At 40.4% G+C, this 14,189-nt stretch overlaps 1 protein-coding gene across 1 annotated transcript; it reads left to right on the forward strand.

Moving 5' to 3' along the window:
• Positions 1 to 5,700: 5,700 nt before the first annotated feature.
• On the forward strand, positions 5,701 to 8,077 carry LOC104274770 (blood vessel epicardial substance-like; the record flags this gene model as incomplete). Its single annotated transcript, XM_009870497.1, has 2 exons — positions 5,701 to 5,931; positions 7,953 to 8,077. Coding segments are annotated over exons 1-2 (348 nt in total), but the record flags the coding sequence as incomplete, so codon positions are not given.
• Between the last annotated feature and the right edge of the window lie 6,112 nt (positions 8,078 to 14,189).

Below are 14,189 nucleotides of genomic sequence, written 5' to 3' on the forward strand. Positions count from 1 at the left end.
CTCCGGGTTGCCCTTGGGGGCAGCTCAGGGCGTTCGCGACGCCTCTCAGCGGGCGCAGCTGCCGGCCCCGACGGGCGCCCTGGGAACGGGGGCTCCGCCGGTGTCCTTCCTGCGGGGAGGCGCAGCCTTGGGGCTGGCTCTCTGAGGTGGGAGGGGAAAGGACGGGTTGCTTGTTATTTTTTAGTTTATTCTTATTATTGATAATAAGAATTTATTGTGTATGAACGCTCGGTCCGGTGTTTGCGCGTTGTGGGCTGAAACGAAGCTTCGGGGGCGGGAGTGATGAGCAGCAGGGCTGCGGTGACAGCTGTGGCCGCGTCCCCCAACTTGGGCTTTCGGCGCCTCCGTGCGCGGTGCAGGCGAAAGCGAGAGTGAGCTCAGCCCCGGTTACAAACTTCCATGGCCTTAGAACGGATACGCTGCTCTTAGGTGGAGCAGACGCAAGAGTATTTCTCGTGGGGCAGGTGTTTTTGTTAATTATGCGGAATAAAAAATGTTCAGTTTTGTCTTCAGTAAAGCGTGGAGCGAGACTAATGCATTGTTAAGGACGCATTTAATGGAAATGAGCTTGCTCCACAGAGCATACCGAAATATGTCTTTTCTTATGCCTCTTTTCCATTCACTCCTACTTCATTGTAAAAAAAGGAAATTGGTAACTTAAACTGTGATTAACTTAATTATGCTACCACGAATAGTTTGTCTTCAGCTCACAAAAGCACAGAAGTTATTGATTGTCTAAATTCTCTCTGCAGCTTTTGTGCTATAAGACCAGAGAAAAGTAGTTAAAGTTCTGCAGGTGTGATTTTTTTTAAAAAAAAGCTGAGCTTGATTTTAGATTTTTTTGGTATTATTTTTCTTTAGACTCACAAAATCCATCTGCATAAATGACGGGCTTTAAAATTGTGATGACTACAAAGTTATACAAACTCAAGCAAAGCTTTAAGAAGCTCACTTGGATAATGCTGAACAGTAAAGCTGCGGGATATGAATAATCTCAATATAAGTGGGTGACGATGTGAGTGGGATACTCTGTACTGTCCCGTATCAGTTTGGCTGACCTGTTCTCCTGCTAGAACCAACTGCTTTAAACTCTTTACTGCTACATCTGTCTTCTGTCAGTGTTGGGTAGGCATCCATAAAAAAGCCATTTAAAAAATTTTTTAAAGGCATCATTGTGTCTGAAGATTTAGGGACAAAATACTTTTGAGAATGACTTTCAGAAGTTTAGTCTCTTGTATAAAGATGGTATGAGCACCGAAAAATCCCAGAGTAAGCTCACCTCATTTATGTTCTGAGAATTTGTATTTTCAGACCTAAACCCATGACTATTACCTTAACAGTATAAAAATAATTCACAAAAAAAATACTGTACTAATTTCTAATTTGTTTTTGTTAACTATACTAATTTCTGATAGATTTAATGTTAAAGTGTCACTGGGTGGTAGTTTTATGCTGTTTGTTATTTTTCTTGTTTGGACAACAAATTGTCTTGCATTTTCAAACTCTTGGTTTGGCAAATCTAAATTCAAAGAAAAATACTGTAGTGGATATTAAAAGTATTCTTATCTTCCACAAAGCTTTCATTTAAGTTGACACTGTTTCCCCATTTTTTTCCAAATTATTTGCCCATGTTGGTTACCTTTTTAACTTCTTATGTTAATACGTGTCCTCATGTATTGAAGACTTATGTTTAAGACTTTGAAGTTTTATTCTGTATTGATTCTTAGCACACATAACCCTAAATTAAAGTTTTAAAGGCCTGATTCTGTACTTCCAAAATTAATTTTAGGCTCTCTGGGGGTAGCAAAGGGTAGGAGATTACAATTGCTTGTTTATCTCTTGAACAACAGATATTTTGTTAATTCTTCAATATTATTTGATTACAGTGGATGTTAGAACTAAAGAATTGGATCCAAAAATTTAGAGTAGTTGTTCTGGATACTAATCTTTCTGGTGTTACCCACAGACAAACGTTTTAGGTTAGAGCTTTTAACTCTTCCTGCCTGTTCTGTTGGTTCTCAGGCAGGCTCCCTCGTTGAAATTCACGGGCAGCTCTCCTTCAGAGCCTGTGTCACAATCTGTCCTTGCGTCACTTTGCAGATAGCATCAATCTATTTCTGCAAGCTTTGAAGTACCATCTTGACAGAGGAGTTCTGCAGCTCTCTGTTTTCCAGTATGCCAGTGGTGTTGAGATATTTGTTTGTGCGTGGTGACTTAAGTTCAAATGTCAACATACGAAGACTTCAAGATATTAAAGACATAGCTTGTTAATAAGTGGATATGGCTAAATTTAGATTCCTAGGTCCTAATTTAGGCAACTAAGTAGGTGGCCCAGACTTCCAAAAGCATTGAACATCCCGTTGTTACAATTGTGAACGTTTTATTGTCAAAGACTGTCAATTTGTTGCCACTTTATTGTCAGTTGTTATTGATTTAGTCAATACTTGATGAGGAAATGTCCTCCCATTATGACTATTTATGGCTGGTGGGTTGTGGCATCAATATCTGTGGCTAGTGAGGGAAACAATATTTGGCTGGGTTCTTAGGAGAATGAGATTGTTGTGTGCTTTATCGTTGATTTGGCTCATTGAGTTTCCAGTCTTCAAACGTGTGGTCCTTTACAGCCAAGTCTTAGAGTAAGGCAGTCTCTATTCTCCCAGTGATACTATTAAAAATCAAGTGCCTGAGAAGCTTTGTGGGTTTGTAATCAGATGCAGCTGAAGTGACTTCTTGCAGTCATTTTGATCTTGAGATGAGTTGATGGACTTAGCTGGTTCTGTATCTGTACGTGCATTTGGTTGTCTTCACTCGTTCTGTTACCACATGATGGCTTGTGAAGTGGTGACTGTGCTGGTGGGCAATAGGCAATGAAAGTCTGAATGTAGACGGAAACTCAGCTGATGGCCTTTTATTAAATATCTAGAGATCCTGCTCTTGCAGCATGGGGAGTTGACACAACAGGAGGAGGATGATGAGATCTGTGTAAGATGAGCACAAAGACAGTTACCCGGAGTTAGCAATTACCTGCTGTTTATGAGTGTGTTAAAATGCCAGTCCTGCAGCCTCGTATGGGCTCTTTGGCTTCGTGTGTGAGTGGCTCTGTCAGTGGACATGCCCTTGTGGCTTTTATCACTAAATTTATGTGAAAAAGCTGAAGTAAAATAGGAGCATGTTTGGATAGTGATTTATGTGCTGGTAGTAGAACTTGTTTATGCCAAGCCCCACTTTTTAGTTAACCTTTGTGAATAACTGATGAGGGAATGAAAAAAGTGAGCTCTTAAGAGAAGAAATGCAAGTTATCTATTTTGGTAAAAATTATATATATTCTGAAAATAATTTTTATTCAGAGACCATGTACACTATAGTCATGCTAGTATTTGATTCTTCAAGGTGACTCTGCGTATTCTGTAGCAGTGACAGGCTTTGAACATCGGAGAGGAACTATCAGAGGCTGAAGTTTTCTGTCTAAATTCTTTCTTCCCACTACAAAAAGGGTGTTAAAAGACTGATTAATTTCAGAAGTTGTCCACCTTGCTTATGCCTTGTGCACTAGTTGATTGGGCAGAAAATAGTAAGAATGGATGAAGCAACTCAAAATTACTTCACTGCTCAAGAAGCACTTTCAGGTAACGGAGAGATGCTGAGTATATCTTGGTCTGCAGGAAGTATTTGAGTGTCATGACTCAAAATTATCTGCTGAGCAGATGAATTACACAGCAGTTAGTAAGAACACAGCAGGGACGTGCACTGTCTCTACAGAATTTCCCTGAATGCAAATGTTGCCATGTTGCATGTTATAGAGCCTGTTTGCTCAGTGGTATGTGCATGTGCTTCATTAACGAGACTCAAGCGAAGCTCCATAAAATCTCTACTGCAGTGGCAGTCAGGGACTGTATGTGCCTCACTGGAAGCAGGATTCTCCTGTGGTTTTGACAGCCCGTCTGGGAGCAGTTGTGTTCCTCCACCTGGGAACTGCTCTGGGTTGAGAACAACTTCTGGAATGCTTGTAACACTGACTGCAGCTCCCTAGAGAGACCAGCTTTTAAGTTTTTAAAGGTAGTGTCTTTAAATCTTTCAGTATGTTTTTGTAGTTTGTTTTTAGTAGGAATTTTTTACTTTTATTGGTGAGATACTTACCCTACAGACATCCTCCCCCCCCCTTTTAACTGATGTGGAGGGAAAACATGCTAGATTACTACAACAACAAACCCATATGTATTTTTAGATTAGAAATTAGCTTTAACTGTTTCATTTTCTCCTAGAATTCCACAGACAACTAAAGGTCTTGCAAGGTTGCTCATACTAGGTAGACCAAGTGATTTCCCTGAGAGACTGGCAATCGTGTCATAAGTTAGCAGCCTGGGCATCTCCCTTTCTGAATTGATAGTGTATTATAAACTAGGGGGAGAAATGGTAGATTTTGTAAGATTTGGCTTTTTTTTTTTTCTTTATTCAACCGAACAACACATGTTCCTCCTTTAAGACCTTCCATTCCTTATTTAGAACAGCTTTGTATCCCATAAAGGAGACTTACACTACATAAACATTTTTTTTCTTTTTTTTTTGTTCTTTCAAGTCTCATCTGCATTGTTTAAGATTGTAGATTCATTCAACAAATGGTAGACAGAAATTAACCTTTTTGTTTATGTAGGACTAAGAAGAATACATGGGAAGCTGTACTGAGCAATGACAGTCACAGTATTGTTTATGTACATGCAGTCAACATTTTTAAATCTACCGTTCTTCAAGCGTAGCACTTAGGTGAAAGAGATACTAAAGCATTAGTGAACTATAGATCTAGCTTACCCTTTTAAAGCATTAGTATTTTTTTTTTCATGAATGATAATGGAAAATGTACTGTGAGAAAAGAGAAAATAACCTGAAATCCATGTGTACATGGGTGCTGGAGCAGAGATTTCCCTGCAGCCCATGGTGAAGACCATGCTGAGGCAGGCTGTCCCTCTGCAGCCCATGGAGGTTACTGGTGGAGCAGATGTCCACCTGCAGTGTGTGGAGGACCCCACACCAGAGCAAGTGGGTGCTGAAAGGAGGCTGTGACCCCGTGGGAAGCCTGTGCTGGAGTAGGTTTTCTGGCAGGACTTGTCACCCCGTAGGGCACCCCTGCTGAAGCAGTCTATTTCTGAAGGACTGCACCCTGTGGAAAGGACCCACACTGGAGCAGTTCATGAAGAACTGCAGCCCATGGGGAGGACTTGCATTGGAGAAGCTCATATAGGACTGTTTCCTGTGGGAGGGGTCCCATGCTGGAGCAGGGCAAGAGTGGGGAAGGAGCAGCAGAGACAACTGTGGTGAACTGACCACAACCCCCATTCCTTGTCCCTCTGTGCTGCTGGAGGGGAGGAGGCAGAGAAAAATGAAGTTGAGACTGGGAAAAAGGAAAGGGTGGGGAAAAATGTTTATATCTCATTACCCTTCCCTGACTTGGCTGGTAATAAATTAAACTAATTTCCCCAAAGCTGAGTCTGTTTTGCCCATGATGGTAACCGCTGAGTGATCTCCCTGCCCTTATCTCAACCCATGAGCCCTTCGTTATATTTTCTCTCCCCTGTCCAGCTGAGAAGGGGAGTGACAGAGTGGCTTTGGTGGGCACCTGGCATTTGGCCGGGATCAACCCACTATTCTGTGTAATGTATTTCAGTTTAATGCACAGTGATTTATTTTTTTCTCTCATTGCAGGAGTCTCCAGGATGAATACTACAGCAATGAGCCCACTCACTGTTACTCCACTAGGTTTTATTCCAGACCTAAAAAATGTCACACTTGTGCCTTTCAATGAGACTGCATGTGAAAACTGGAGAGAGATTCATCATCTTGTTTTCCATGTGGCGAACGTTTGCTTTGCAGTTGGACTGGTTATTCCAACTACTCTGAATCTTCATATGATTTTTCTCCGAGGCCTGCTCACCATAGGTAGGAGAATTGTTCTGGAGAGATTTGCAGCCTCACGGTGACAGAAATAGCAGTTCATGACCATTACAGAGCTTTCTCCTGGTCCCTTCAGCTTACAGTGACAATCCAGCGCGTATTCATGGTCGTTATGCTCTCCTGAAGGTGTTTTTGATGTAAGTGGGGAGTCTCTTCAGACCTTGCCAGACCTCTTCTAGAAAAGTACCCCTACCCTAGAGTATACCTACTCTAGAAAGGTGTTATATGTCTCTAGGCTCTTAAAACTTCCCAGAAATAAAACTTACATCTTCAAACCTGTGTAGATGTTCACTAGAAAACAGGTGGACCCCATTTACTTCAGACATGACTTGCTGCCTGAAATTCATTAAATTCCAAATCACAGTTAAGTCTATGGATTCTTAAGACCTTAACTTTAAATTTTGAGTAACTAGATTGACTGGTATGACTGCAGTAGATAAGGTATTCCTTGAGAGGCTTGCTGTTTCCCCATGTGTTCTTTAAATGTGGTTTCAAACATGTGCCATTTGTGGATTGCCAGCATTATCTTCACTGCTGATGTAGATGTGTGCGTGCTTTGGTGTATAGAGTGGAGTCTGTGTTTTCCTGAAGCCAGTCATATTTCCCCCACCGCTGTTGGCATCCTGTGCTACCAAAATTTGTCTTTGGAAGAAAAACTAAGTTTGACATGCTTAAGACTAAGCAAGCATGGTTTCTTTTGTAATATTGTAGCAGTCCCACAGCTGTTTCAGAGCCCCAGCCCTCTGTGTGGGACAAGGTCTGTGTGATTCAAGAAGTAGTGAGACATTGCAGTGTAAATAAACCCCAGTGTATCACAACACAGAGAATGTTTAAGTGTTTTTGAATGAAAATGCTTATTCATGAAAGTGACCCATATCATTACATAAGATGTGTGGTTGAACTTACAGTGATCTTTCCCTTTCTTTTTTTTGTAAGCTGTTACAGGAAAATTTACAGGAACAAAGTCTTCTGAGAACCAAGGGTCTGAGCATTGCCAGACTTCTTGTCTGTGCAGTTCTTGTTTTAAAACCATTGGGAGCTCTGCACTTGCTGAGCCTGCCACGTTGGTCTGTAGGTCTTGTTGAGTTTTGAGGAGAGGTAGGAAATCAGAGTTTTTCAGGCTGAGGTGGCAGCTGGAAGCAAATTTATTCTGTGGGCAGCAGAAGTAGCAAAGGCTGGTGTTCCTAGGGATCTGTCCCCTTTGATGTATTCATCAAAGCACCTCTGTGCTGCTCCACAATTATTGCTCCTCTTCAGTATTTCATACTTTGTATCTTCCTGTCCCTTGAAGTCTAATTAACCAGCTGATTGGGAGTTGTCACACCGATTTTTGTGATCCATACATCAGTGCTGCCTGCCCAGTCAGCAGCCCAGACAGGATAGGCAATACCAAGTTTGTGAATTCAACATTGGCATCAGGGAGAAAGAGGAAAAGGACAGTATTTTGGCACCTTCTCCTTGTTGTCTTTTCATGAACTTTAAGGGAAAAAGTATCTTTGACCTCTACAGCCACCTCTATCAGATGGTAGGCTCACAGTTAACTGGGAGAGCCTCACTGATGCATAATCTATCATTTGATCAGTATTGTCTTAAAATGGCTAAAAATAGTCTGGCTAAAAATAGTATCTCTAATCATACAGAATGAATAATGACAATTGCTTTAAAAGGTAAGGCGAAGTAAAGCGACTAAAAAAAAAGTAAGCATTTGAAACTTTCTCTTTGGCGTCACAGAAAAGAAATTGGGTTCCTGCTGTGACCTTGTCAATAGGACTTGCAATAGGACTGCAGTCTTCTGTCAGCCCGCTCTTGGTGCTAGTTTGTAGCACTGTAGCAGTAGCTCTGCTACCAGTACATGCATTGATCCACAGAGCCTAACTGTAGTAACGCTTGTAGAATATACTGCTTTTCAGTGTAATTATATCCAGTGGACACATTCTTGTCAATTTGTAGGAATGCTTTTATTGTTCAGTGACATTTTAACTTTTCTTTTTAATTATTTTTTACAGGATGTGCATTGTTCATCATTTGGGCTACACTCTACCGTTGTGCCTTGGACATAATGATCTGGAATTCTGTGTTTTTGGTTGTCAACCTTTTACATTTCATATACCTAGTGTATAAAAGAAGACCGGTATGTATAACAGCAAAATTGCACAAGCAGTCTAGTAAGATGACGAGGAAAATGAAATTTTGCCCATGCTTGCTGGTCTAATTAATGTACACAGCAGTTCTTGAGTTACACAGGAGTTCTTCTGGATGAAGTCAGTTAGCTACTTCAGGAAGGATCCAGACCACGAGTATGATCCGATGCAGTACATAATTATTTACCTGAAATTCATACTCTTGAGAAAATTTGCCTCAGAAGTTACTGTTGGCTGAGTTTGACCATTGTATTTGGTTTTGGTGGTAAGGAAGGAGGAGATACCATTTCTAGTTTCTCTGCAAAGAAGCAATGTATGTGGGGGTTTGTGTGTGGTTTGGTTTTTTATTTTCCCCACCTTCCTGCCCACAGAAGTACAGTCCTCCTGAAATAAAATCCTACTAGAATTGAGCATTCCGTGACAGTTTTTTGGGTTTTGTTTCCTGGGTTTTGTGGTGTGGGTTTGTTTTTTTTAAATTAGGAGTTTGAGAGGGATCAAACTTTTCTACTTTACTTTTAAGTCTTGAACATCCTCTATGGCAGGAAAGGAGACTGATAATGACAAGTGCCCTGACAGACTGTTATTTCAACATAGAAACAAATGCTGATGTCCATTTATAAATGACCTTAATACTCTTTGCTTTGCTGACAAGTGCTTTAGCCTATGTGGATTGTACTGCTGCATTCATTTATAATGCAAGTGAGAGGTGAGATGGTTCTACCCAAAAAAGTGGGACTTAAAGTTAAGCAGCAAAATTGAGTAAGGCATGGGAAGAGTACTATTAAGTAAGATGATCCTTTGTTTTTCCCCAGTTAGTGCATTCATTGAGTTTTGAGCGTCATGTCTGGGAATTTTGGAACTCTTTTGTTGCCTTCAGAAGGATTCATTGAGATAACTTTCTTCAAATGCATTCTAAGAATATATTTGAAATATATGCCAAAAACCCAGGAATCTTTGCCCTGCCTTCAACTAAATGTATATACAATAGAAAATGTATTTGTTTTGTTAGTATTATATATCCAGAAGTATATTCTGTTTCTGTATAATGATTAGCAACTCAGCCTTCTGTTGATATATGCACATCTGTGGTGGTTCAAGACAACTGGGACAAAAAAACACATGTGGTCTCCAGCTCACTCCTTCCTCCACCTCCATTTCCACAGTGATGTGGAGACAATTCAACTAAAAAGGCTCAAGGGTTTGAGATTAAGGATAGGGATGGTAATAATCTACCATTTAAGGTGATGGGTAAAGAGCCAGAGCACCCTGGGGAGAAAAACATAGATTTAATTCACCACCACCATTTGCAAAGTAGGATAGTGAGAGGATTACATCAATAAATACGACCTGATCTTATACACTTCACCCTCCATACCCCTCCCATCTTTCCAGCTACCTCCTCCCCCTTCATCACTGCAAGGGGCAGCAGGGCATGGGGGTTGCAGTCCATCTGGCCATCACTCAGTGTCCATGGCAGCTCCTCCTTGAGAAGGTCTCCTCACAGTCTCTCCTTCATGCTGTGTGGTGTCCACCTCATAGGAAGCAATCCTCTACCTCCTTGTGAATCGGGGCCACAGACCACTTCAGGCATGTCCTCCGCTGATGCTTGGTCTCTCTCCCGTCTTGCATGGGGCTCTGCATGTACCAACATGTCCTGAACGTTCTTGCTGCCATCGATTCCCCCAACTGACAGGCAATCACCTTCCTGTCATATCAACCACCACAGGCTTCTGGGAAAGGTCCTGCTCTGGCAGCCTTCTTCTTTGAGACTCTTCTCTCCCTGTCTTCTCAGGGTGACGTTCCTTTGTCCTCCTCACCTTCAACCTTCTCCAGCGGAAAAACTCCGCAACATTGAAGATATGACAGATCAAAGCAAGACAAAACCAAAAGAAAGAAAGAGAACACTGGGGTCACCTCTTAAATACCTTGATGGCAGAGGCACTGATTGGCCTGGCCCTGGCCAGAGGCAGGTCCTACTCCTACCTGACAGTGGGGGAGGCTCTCAAAGTGCACGAGTCTACTCCCGCTTTTACAAAAAACTCCACCAGACTCACACCCATGACAACATCAACACTAGATAATATTTAATAGTCACTATTATTAATAAAGTGCTAAGTGTTCAAAATATTAATATTACTTTCAGCATTCTCAAAAATCTAAGGCAGATATATTTACAGTATGAAGTTTACAGGAATATATAGAGAGTTACATTATCAGCAGAATAAGTCTGCCTTTGCCTGAAATCAGTAATGTTCTGTAAGTGTGTAACAGCTGGTACCAAAAAAACCTCAACAAAACCTAGCTGGAATTTAAGCTTTTCACCAAGTCAACACAGCCTGTGCAAGAAAGCAGCTAGGGAATTAGCAACCTCCTCCTTCCCTGGCAAGGCAGTATAAAACTTGACTTCTGTTGTGCTTAGAAGATAACTTAAAAATAGCTAGACTGATCTGCTACTAAACATTTCTAGATGTGTAGTAAATATTTCTAGTCATTTAAATTACTCTTGGAGAGCAATCTTCCTAGTTAAAGGGTAAGTTCCTCTTCAATTTCTGTTGCTAATGCTGTTATTTTAGCCTATTCAATCCATTTGTGTTGTCATGAAGACACAGCAGCATGGTGAAACTGCCATGCTGTCTGCAGTTAGATATCCTATGCAGGTGCTCTGGCTTTTAGTATGGAATGAGTTCATGTTGCGTTTTTTTCCCTCAAGAAGCCACCAAGTTAGCATGTTCTGCTTCCCCTCAAATCACTCACTAGCTCTGAGCCTTTTAATGGGGTAGGGACTGGCTAACAAAATCAGCAATTATTGCAAAAAGGAGGAGTGCACAGCTGGGAAACTTACTTCCTAGAAAACCTTAAAAGCTTAAAAGTTATCTTAAGCCCTAAGACTTGCCTATATTTTTAAAAATTAGTTGTGGCATGTGCCCTTAAAATGTAGGCAATGGTCCTTAGGTTCATAATCATCCAGCCCTTTCCAAAAATCTAAATAAAAGATTATTGGAGAGTGAGGGAGCATCCTGAGAGGAGAATGTTTTGTGCTTGAGTAAAGAAAGGAGGAAAAAAAAAAAAGAAAAGCCTTACAATATGTAAATCGATACTGAATGAAGAAAGGAGAACACTTTCTTCTGTGATTACAGTTGTATACTAGCATAGGCTAGGGGGTTTTGTGCCTTATGGAGGAGACTTCATCCTATTGAAGTTTTTGGTTTTTACTGTAATCTGTCTAGGTCTTTGCGTGACTCCAGTCACTATCTGATTGTGGCCTAGGATTGTATACTGTGTACCAAATTACAGAAAATGTGAAACTATTAATTTCAATCTTATCACTATATGACTTTGTTTACTGAAGTGCTTTTCACTTTGTCCGTGGCAAAGCACAGCATTGTTCCATAGGGAAGGATGAGAAAAAACACCTCAAACTAAAAATAAAGCATTGGAAAAATTTAATGAAAATTCCATCCTGGACAGAGGCAGTACTTATAGTTCTGTTAATGAATGACAGTTAATAAGTAGCTGAAGTAAACTGTATTTAATATAGTTTCCTGTGTGTGTATGCAACCTATGTGTATCCCATCATGATGAAAACGTGTTCTTCCACCAATTCCATGAACAACAAAAGCAACATTGAAGGAGCACTTACATGGCTAGATACCTACTAGGAGGCGAGCTAACAAATCTGGCATTCACCTGAGTACAGTGCCTCCTGTGTTACATGCCCATACCTTACCGTGTCCTAACGTGGATACGGCATCATCTTTCTTGTTTGGTCAGGTAAAAGCTCTCTGGCACACAGGTCATAGATACTCATTGAGCCCTGACTTTTGCACATGTGCATGCTTCTCTTTCCAAATACCTTTTTTTTTTTTTTTTTGGTGGTAAAGCTTACAGCATTTAGTTCACATCAATGCCCTTAACTCAGATCTTGATCAAAATAAAGGAGTTTGCAGAACAGTCTTCAGTGTGAAGACTTCCTAGACATTCCTTCTAGTGAGAGTGGAGTTACTATAAGAAAAGCCACGTTGAACCAAAAGTAAGTTCTATTGATTCTAAAAATGAATGACTACATCTTGACAATCTCTATAATTTTGTACAGAGAGCAATAATGAAACCACCACCACAGATGCTGCTACTGAATCTCTCTCTTTTCCTTTCATTTTCTGCAATACTGAACTGCTTTCTAAAGACAGAAGTGTACAGGAAATAGAAATAGTAAAATGTAGGAGGAATATCAAATACTTTTAACTGGGAAGTGTTCTACATATATGTTCTCTGTTTTCTTAGTCTTAGTCACATTCTGATGCTTGTCCTGAGGTATTACGTTGTTCAGGACATGGGTGATCCCAGAAATTAAATGCCTCTGAAAGGAAGCCTTAAAATACTTGAGTCTAACAGCTAAGAGCATTTTCAAGGAGTACAAATAATTATTTGTAGTCTCTACTTCTGCAGCAGTAGCTTTACCTTATGAAATAGGAATTGGAATCATCTTGTATTACTTTTTCCATCTCCAGGTTAAACATCTAGTTTAAGTTGGTTGTCCAGTGTAATTCAACCCACCCACAATATCTGTGTAAGATGTGATGGAGCCATCCCTCTCCACTGGCTCGAGAACAAGCCTACACAGCAGTTATAAACTAACTAACCTAGCCTTAGCCGTAGGTGCGATGCACTTCATTGCTGCTCTCTAGCAGTATTGGGGGAAAGGCAATTCAAATTGGTTCTTACTGGTTTAAAGTGTAACACAATGGAGAACTGGGGTCTGGCTTTCAGAAGATTTGTATTCTTACTACTACAAGTGTGGTCTGGGAACTGTGGGTACTCAGTTTCTCTGAAAACTGGGTTCTATACACCTAGCAAATTATGTAGCTTTAAACAGTAGCTGAAATTTTGTGAAAACACGATAATATCCAAAAGAATATGTGAATCTCTCTGTTACAGTATGGTCAGTGAGCTTATTTGAAGTGATGCCTGGTAGTGTTTTTAGCTGTCTTACACATTCTGTATATTATGAACTTGAAGTCTGCTTTTAAGTGCTTTTCCTACAGAAAACTAGAGAATTAAACAAACAAAAAAGAATTCGTAGGAACTAATTTTGAATGAGATTTCCTATGTGCAACTATTGTATTGCCCATCTCAAAATCATTTATTTAGTCATCCTCATAAATGATGTTTTTAAGGAAAGAAAGAGGTGGAAGAATAATTACAAGTTAGTCATATTGCAAAATGAATAATTGATGTGTTCAATTGTTAAATATTTATTTTATTAAATGGAGCATGCAAAATAGCAGGGAGTTTCTCTTCCGACCAGCAGATTATTTCTGCAGTTTTAACTCCTTGGAGCTTTACAGATAAGGCTTTTTTAGTCCACATGGAAGCTGAAAGAGTCTGATCAGTGTCTCTACAGAGCTCTGACTTGGAGCTCTGGCAGCATCCCAGGATATTTCCACCACTGCCGAACAAAACACTACACCTACTCATAATGGCTCATGTGGAATATGACCCACAGCATCACTGGAGAAGTCAGCTGTGTTTGTGAAGGGTGAATAGTCTGCTATGAGGGAGACCATCTGAAGTCTATCTATGGTGTCCAACGTGATCAGTCCTTAAGAAAGTGGTTATGCCTGCTTTCTCTTTTAAGGAAGATCATGAAACCTGAATTATGTGCTAGTTAAAGGATTGTATTAACACTTCAAGGCCAAATCCTGTCCTTGTATCTGTGTGTGTCGTTTTGAGTTCAGGAGTCTTGGGAGATACTTACATGTTCATCTCTTCTGAGAAAAGAATTTTTCAGTTGCAGTGGTCATGTATAGAAAGATGTGCAAATTAAATTGGTATGGCTGTTAAAAATGAGGGAGTTCTTGGAGAACCTGTTGACAAAACAAGTAGTTTTTTAACTTCACAGTTACATGGAACATATTTTTGAAATCAAGCAGTTCAAGGCAATCCCCAAGATGATACAATTTCTCTTGCCAGTTTAAATTAACCTTTGTTTTGTCCATGTAGGTCTACTGCATGTAGGTGTCTTCTGAGGGGTTAAATAATGTAAAATAAGGAATAATAAGGCCAGTGCTGTTCAGTATATTTATCAATGACCTGGATGTGGGA

The sequence above is a fragment of the Apaloderma vittatum genome, unplaced genomic scaffold (genome assembly GCF_000703405.1).
Source record: "Apaloderma vittatum isolate BGI_N311 unplaced genomic scaffold, ASM70340v1 scaffold20065, whole genome shotgun sequence".
NCBI classification, from domain to species: domain Eukaryota; kingdom Metazoa; phylum Chordata; class Aves; order Trogoniformes; family Trogonidae; genus Apaloderma; species Apaloderma vittatum.